The sequence below is a fragment of the Cryptomeria japonica genome, chromosome 4 (genome assembly GCF_030272615.1).
Source record: "Cryptomeria japonica chromosome 4, Sugi_1.0, whole genome shotgun sequence".
Lineage (NCBI taxonomy): Eukaryota > Viridiplantae > Streptophyta > Pinopsida > Cupressales > Cupressaceae > Cryptomeria > Cryptomeria japonica.
The window spans coordinates 472807181-472815554 of record NC_081408.1 but is presented as its reverse complement, the minus strand read 5'-3'; the positions used below and the strand labels follow the sequence as shown (position 1 = coordinate 472815554).

Genomic DNA, 8374 nt, shown 5'->3' with positions numbered 1-8374 from the left:
AAGGAAGAGAATATCTTATAAATTAAGAAAATCCCATTCCAAAATTAGAATTCAACTCGCAAGCACATGAGATAAAAATATGATAAACTAATTCAACTTTATTTTGTATAGTTAGCCCCTTGTAGGCAATACAAAATGATATATGGTAATTGATGAGTTTTTTATGAGCCAAACAATCTCATTAATCAATTGAATCCACTACAAGAACATTATTTTGTACAATGAATTCGATTTAATTTCTAATAATTTTTAACTTAATAAAAATAGTGAAACCATACATTCATTACCTAAAGAAAACAAAGTAAATTTAAACTATGAAGGATAAATAGTTTGTTATGAGAATTAAGTATGTAATTTTGTCTAAAGTGAATATCAACAAAATAAAATAGGAAATATAAAGGTGGAAACTAATGGATAAGGTATAAATGATACCATGGACCTAATTAAAAATAAATACAATAGGGTTTTCAAAATCATAAACATAAACATAATAAATAAAAATTCGAATCTAGGTAAAGGAAAATTAGTTGTTTGTTTATTTCAAATATCAAATGTTGGATCCCTTTTAAATAATCCAATATTAGGCTATAAAACTCATTCCCACTATTACCCAACATAGTGGCTTCATACAATATTTTTATAAATTTGTTTAACCAAAAAAAACTTTGAATGGAAATCAAGCAATAACTTGACTTGTGAACAAGTGTATAGGTTTTTTATTCTAAAAACCTTTTTATTTGGCTACAAAAACTCAAAATTATGTTTAATAATTAAGGTAGCACCGAAGCCAATTCATGCACAATTATTAGATGAAATCTATGTTTTATGAAAAATTCCATTTCCTTTCAAACTCACAAGAAATCTCTTTAGAGATGGCCCACACATTCCTTTCCTCACAAAACCTGTGATAAAAAACAAACGATTGTTAAAGAAAGTTGTAGGTGTATATTAAAAGGTAGTTGTTTATAGTTAGTTTCAACAATTTTTGCCAATAATAATTAATCAATTTTATGTGTATATAAAGAATAAAATTGTTAGACTATAAATCCTTTAATATTTATGTACGACTAAATTATTGAAGTATATGTAGATTTTATGTGCAAATATACAATTGAAAGGTATAAATACTAATGTAGCTTAGAAGTAGAAGGGGAAAATAAGTGAGAAACCTGGAATCCCACCAATCTATAGTAGATGGAGATAATGTCAGTGGCTCTAATGAATCAAATAAATCAGCTGGAAATCCTGCAAGAACACTATTTGGAGTAGATGAATCTTCATCTTTCACATTAAGAGAAGATGATTGTGGAAGTTGGGAGTTGCAAAATGTATTTTTCTTATTAGGTTGTAGAAGAACATCAAGAATATTGGTGTCATTAGGGTCAATGTATAAATCAATTCCCAAATCATGGCTACCATTTGATTGATCAAAGCTAGTTGAAGGAATGTCAGGCAAGAGTTTGGCCTCAGAGACCTCAGTTTTGAAGCTAGCTACTGCTATGCTTAACTTGTGCTTTTGTTGCCTCTTGGTAAACGATAGATCGGCTATATGATGTTTTTGAAGCCTCTTTTGCTTGATTTTTGGGCTCCTTATAATATTATTGCTCAGTGCTGGTGACATTATAGATCCTTGCCTATTATCATCAGACATTACTTTTTGAAAACTTTCCAATTCTGTATCCATTAAAAGTGGATCACTTTCAACTAAATCAGGTGATTTAACCATAACCATGTCATCTATGTCACTTGAACACATCTCATTTGAAAATGAATGCAAAGGGGTTGTTGCTTCAAAAGGAATTGCTTGTAGAGGTGTAGGCACTTCAACCTGCAATTTTACTTTATGTTAATCTAATGTTATGATAAAATATTTGACTAAAAAGTGGACAATTTAGGGTCAAAATAATTACCTTAAGGTTAGAAAAGTCTGATAAATAATCTAAACTTGATAGATGGATAACACCTTCAGTTTGTGGCTCTAGATGTTGTAAGGATCGTAATATGCGCTTTTGGCGAGTGCTCCAAAAGTTCTTCACATCATTGTCAGTTCGGCCAGGAAGATAGGATGCAATCTTTGCCCATTTATTTCCCAAATTTTCTTGCATTTCAACTACTATTTTTTCTTCCTCAAGTGAGAATTTGGATCTGCTTTGGTCATCAAATTGTTTTTTTGTTAGATTCTAAAATACTATAACTTGAATAAAAACTTCTAGTCTATTTTAGATTATCATAACATTCAAAAATCATAGATATCTATAATCAATATTTATAATTCCACAACCTTATTATGTATTGTTATAATGAAACATAAAATATAATCTTAAGTATCACACATTTCAATAGTTAAAGAAAAAGTTTATTAATAAAAATGATATAACTATTTCACACTTAAATATTTCACACTTTTAAATGTAGATGGAATGCAAAACTAATAGATTATTTTAAAAATTATATTTAAGTAAAGAAGATCACGGATACACTAAATTATTTGACACTTGTTAATTGAACAAAAGAGATTCATAAATAAAAGTTGCAGTTGATGGAGATTATAATTTAAAAATATAAAAATTAATGTTGCAATGTTTGTGTTTTCTAGTGACCAATCCCTCTTTATAGATTTTTTAATTGCTACAAAATTTAAACGAGAATTTTATTTAGTTAAGAAGAGCATAGAAATATGAAGACAAAAATTAATATAAGATTTGAATAAATTTTTTAAAATTAATTTTTGACAGTTTTATCAAATTTTAGATAATCAAAGAAACAAAAAGAATAATATATGTAAATGTAATGTATAATATAATATTTTAATGTTAATTTGTATCATTTTGTGTATAAATTAACATTATTTTTTAATTTATTATTAAAATTTATCATGCTAACTATTATTTTCAAATTAAATATATTTTAAATCCAATTTTATTATTCAAACTTTTAGAATATAATCCTTGCACTTTTACTTTCACTTATGTTGAAACACTCTAGCTTAAGCACTTGGGATCTTTTATTTAAGGATAGACCTAGGTTATTAGTTATATAATGATTTATCATTGTAGACTTGATTTATATCACTAAAAGGAATCATAAGATTTACATCAATATATACTACATAATCAATTGATCATCTAGGAACTTTATATTTTAGCTTTAGAATTCTTCCAACTATATTTATTGGAAATATGGAATAACTAGTTATCAAGGAAGCTCACACACTTACCTCTTTAAGAACTTTTCATGTTAACGTGTCATATATTGTAGACTTGTTTATTAGTAGCATGGATTAGAAAAATTATTGAGGAATCTCTCATACTTCCCTTTCCTTACTTATAGTCTTCCCAAGGTGGATCAAAATGCCCCTAATTTTACACACATAGGTGAATAAGTTTTACATATCCATCCCACCAACCAAGGCACACCAAGATGACTAGATCACATGCATATATTTATCCAACACACAAAATATCTATTTTAGAATGTCATGAAAATAATAGATCTACTTAAGATATATAATCACAAATTTAAATTGGAGTATAAATATATTTTGCATTTAATATAATGGAGCCATAAAAAGTGTAAAGCACAAATTATCATATAAGCTTATTGGATGTATAAGGGAGTATGACATCTTCTCAAGAGGTCATGGTTAAATTTAAATAAATCCCAATCAAGATGTGACTTAAATTAGCCAACTAAGATAGAGGTTGCCCTTAAATAGATGGAGGTGGTATTTCTCTATTTTCAATCAAGCATGATGAGGCAATTGTGGCACTTGATGACCTAAAATCAAGGTGTCCATATTTAATTATTAACTACCTAAGCGATGATAAATAAATATGCTCTTATTCTAAGTAAACTTGATAAGTAGGTATAATATTAAACTTAAATAAAGTACCATCCTAAGCAAATCATAGTATTGCACCAACATCCCCCTAAGTGTTAAATAGGAAGAATGAGAAATAGGTCCCAAGAGAGAGAGAAGGAAAAAGAGGGACGAAAATAATTATAGAAAATAACATCTCAAAACCATCTAAATATATATTAGATTTAGAGTCCCAAGCCTGCTTATAGAAAATAACATCTCAAAACCATGTGAAAAACGATATATAATATGTGCCAAGATAATAATATAATTGTTGAAGCATTATCATTAAAGAAAAAGTTAATTTCCTCAAAGGTATCCTCAAGATCCTAAAGGTGATATTATATAGATAGATATGCAATATCTCATAAGTAGGCATGTAAATGAGGTGAATCCTATAAAAAAATATGACACTACTAAGAAGAGACACTAGATTCCTTCAAAGTGAAAAACTAGAGCTCTATAGGTGCAACAAGATATGGTAGAATATAAGTACATGTTTCTATAAATTTGTAGTTCAAATGACTACCCATTTTTTCTCACATCAATGAAATGCATATGAACAAATGCAAAATAGCCATTGGGAGGAGAATGCATTGTTTTTATAGTTACATCCACATATGCAAGTATCTCCAAGGGAACATCAACATTTGTTTGAAGTTTAAGGTATCCATGCAACCATATAATTTTAGTCATAGAAATAAAAAAGTATTTAATGTGATATGTGATCTAGAATATCCTAATGAACTAAGATACATTAGTTTATAGACCATGTCATTGCATTTTGACCAAACATATTTTTCAACGTGATTTTTCAAGGAACACATCCAAGAAGATGGGGCACTATATTTTGACACTTCTCTTTAGAATAGATAGTTTAGTAGATCTAATGTGACAGATAGAACAACGAAATGAGATACTTGAAAGTGTATTTGTCACAATCCTATAATAGAAAATTAAGAAAATAGGTGCAATATTAGACTCCGAATCAAATATTACACTATGTGAAGAATATAGTACATAATGAATTGTATCTATTTTTTACCAAATATTATTATGTTGTAAAATTCAAAACATATTAATTGAGACACTAGAAAATTTCATAGTAATTATTTGAAACAAGTAAGCCACTCCTAACTATCTTATTTCCAACTTTAGTTGCATATATTATTAGTTCCTTATTTAGGTATGATTGTGTTATTGATTTATATCAGTTTATTACATCTAATTAATCATGGGGTGTATTTTTTATTTCCCTATTTGATTGAACCTAACATGTCAAACCCGCCTAGTGTTTTACCTTAGTCTTTTATGTGATTCTAACTTATGAATTTCAGATTTAATATTTTAGATCCACCCATCTTGTATATGGACATATAAGTTGGTCTATACCACATGGATACTTCTATTCTTTCATTCATGTGCCTATATAAAATTTGGTTCATTACAATACCTTTTATTTGTGCACAATCCATAATAATGATAAATGATCTAATACCTAGGTTAAAAAGATATGAAAACAAAAAAACACTTGGGAGATCCTAGAAATTAACTAGTGAAATAGAAAGACTATATAATACATTAAGAAAAATAGCTGTGAAAAAAATACACTTGGATGTGGAATGATACTGGAAGCTATATCACTTCTATTCAAGAATATAAACATGATAAATTTGTAGAGGTAAGATCAACAACTACTATGTCTCTTCTAACCTATAGAGCGCAAATTAAAATTGGTTTTTATGTAAAAGGGTCATTAGTAAGCTCCATAACTAGCACACGGGGGCTTCATTGAATAGGCAATATTATATCACGTGCATTCATATTGGGGGGTTTAATATCCTAAAACTGAGGGTATAATATATTGCCTATCGGTGAAAATAGGGGGGTTTATAATTCAGGCTAAGAACAAATGCAATATTTGGTGAAAATAGGGGGCCTTTTAATTCAGGTTGTGTATTGGGAGAGGGTGACAAAAAAAGAGTTTAGGGCAATATTTTTATAAAATAAGGGGATTCTTTAGTATGCCATGATATAACCCAGGTTCACTAAGTGAAGCCCCTGTGAATTGGCATACCTATCTTTAGAGGAATATAAGTAAAGTATGTTGAAAAATATCATATTTGTTCATTATTACACATAAAAAAATATTATATAATTATATTATAATTAATTTTGATATTATAGTTAATATTAAATTATTCTTAAGATATGATTATATTATTATAATATATTCTTGTTATTATATCTTTATATTTTCATTTAACACTTTAGAAAAGAAAAAGAGCTTAAATAGTACCAAATCATTATTATATTATATCTTTTTATATTTTTTATATTTCTAAGAATCTCTTAATAAAAAAAACCTATTAAGACTACATTATTATTTTTATATTATCATATCAATATATTCTTATTTTTTATCCTCATTTTTGAGAAATTTGTTGACTTAGCCATCAATATCATATGCCTTCAGAAGAACTTACAATAAGGGATCGACATAACACATTCTTTCCAGTAGCTAAGGATAAATATGGTGTTTGTAAAAAACTAAAAGAAAAAAATTCTTAAAGTGGAAGGATGACAACCAAAAAGAATGTCAAATTTAATGCTTCTAGTTTTTATTTACGAAGGTTTTTGCATCCATTATGTGAGTGTAATATGCCTTCAACGTAAATATTCTTAACAAGTGTAATGCATGCTTGGTTAACTATGTGTATGAATGATAATATATATCAAACACTATGACGCCAATTATATTTTATGGGTGTTGCACAAATGTCACTACATGCCAGATAAATATGGGGGCAATTATTTGACTACATTCTATGGTACAAGGATTTCCAAATGGAGCACACTTACGGTAGCTTGATGTATGTGTGTGGATGATCCATGTGGAAACCATGTATGATTTGACTATAAATTAGCATGTGTATCCATATCTAAGGCTACAAGATTCTTGTGAGCAAGCCTATAGGTTGTAACCTAATATAATTATATGTAGATGCATGACAATAGTGTTTTTCATGAATGTGTGAGCACTACATTATATGAATTCAATAGATTTGAGTGTGTAGATGCTATTTTTGAAGAGGATTTATGATGATGCACTTAGATCATTCATCTCCTCATGAAGAGAGATAGTCCCCATTTCATTAATAGTGAGCAAAGAAAATTTCATACATAGTAATTGAAGAGTGTATACCACTTAGATATACAGACTAACCTTACTGAATTTAAAGAGTTGATAAGAACTATGATTAATGCGATTGATAGTGGTGGAAATGGTATTATCCCTCATGGATAGTTATGAATACATGAAGTCCAATTGCATAAGATGTTAGTCATAAGATTTAATGAAAGGGTAAAAGTAAGGCTTAATGAGTTACATGTTAAATTATAATTGTAATACAATATATATAGCATAAGGGACTAATATTCTGATATTTCCCCTTGAATAATTCCTTTTGAAGATGAAACTAGGTTTTGTTAAAATAAGAGGTGTGTAGTAAGAATCATAACTATTTCTCTTTCTTTAATATATTGGTATATTGAGTATTTAACCTAATAGTTCATATCCTAAATGTTCTACAAAATATTTTGTGTGCCTCTTTGAAAATTCTTATTCATGTGCACATTCCTCTTAGTTTGGATGGTGTATGATAAAATATGTCAAAGAGTTAAGTTTGTTGGAGCTTAAGAAAATTTTCAAATTGACTATGCTCTATAGAAATGTGAAGAGCTCTATTATAGGCAAGCTATATGTAGAGGATGTTGGTTGTGCATGGATCATGGACATGGACATCAATTAATATATATTAATATTAAATAAATGAGAACAAGGTTGAATAGCTCCATCTAATTATCAATATATACATAAAAGATTGCAGATAATTCTATATATGTATCTATTATGGTTTATAAATTTTATTTTAGAAATAACTAAACATATAAGGATTTTCAATAAAAAATAATAGAAAGTAACATGCCGACATGAACCCAAACATAGGTGAAAAAAAGATACCCATGGTATTTTTCAAGGTTACCATCTTCTTGTCAGTAATCATGATAGTCATCTTGGAGAATATGTCTACCACAATAAAGAAATTAAGTATTTTTCATGCTTATCTAGGTGGTTTGATCAAGGAATCCTTGTTGATGGACTCCCAAGTTTGAGTAAAGATTGTAATAGGGGTGTCAAGTCCAATCTTTTTGTTTAAGAGTGTTTTAAAATATTGCAAGGAATTTAAGAGTTGACGTGACACTCAATTGTAATGTGTATATAATACCACATGAAGTGTTATTTAAGAAAAATAATATTTTAAATGGACAAGTGCCTAGAATTTTTGGTATGCACTTCTCAAGCGAGTTTCTAGCATATCACAACATTTGGAACACAAATTCTAGACATGTAGAACTCACCAACGTATTTAGATTGTTAAATATTGGCATTGGCATGTGCAAAATTTATGTATATATAGTAGAGTGGATCTTTTGTTCAAGAAGTTTTAGGTC

The 8374-nt window shown here is 28.4% G+C and overlaps 1 protein-coding gene across 1 annotated transcript in view; it reads right to left on the bottom strand.

Moving 5' to 3' along the window:
- Positions 1–823: 823 nt before the first annotated feature.
- LOC131066819 (transcription factor MYB101-like) overlaps positions 824–8374 on the bottom strand; it is a 17485-nt gene continuing 9934 nt past the window's right edge. Inside the window, exons 2-4 of the mRNA XM_059219204.1 lie at positions 1911–2145; positions 1170–1828; positions 824–902 (exon numbers count right to left, since the gene is read on the bottom strand). Coding sequence (XP_059075187.1) covers positions 824–902; positions 1170–1828; positions 1911–2145 — 973 coding nt within the window. The remainder of the gene's footprint in view (positions 903–1169; positions 1829–1910; positions 2146–8374) is intronic.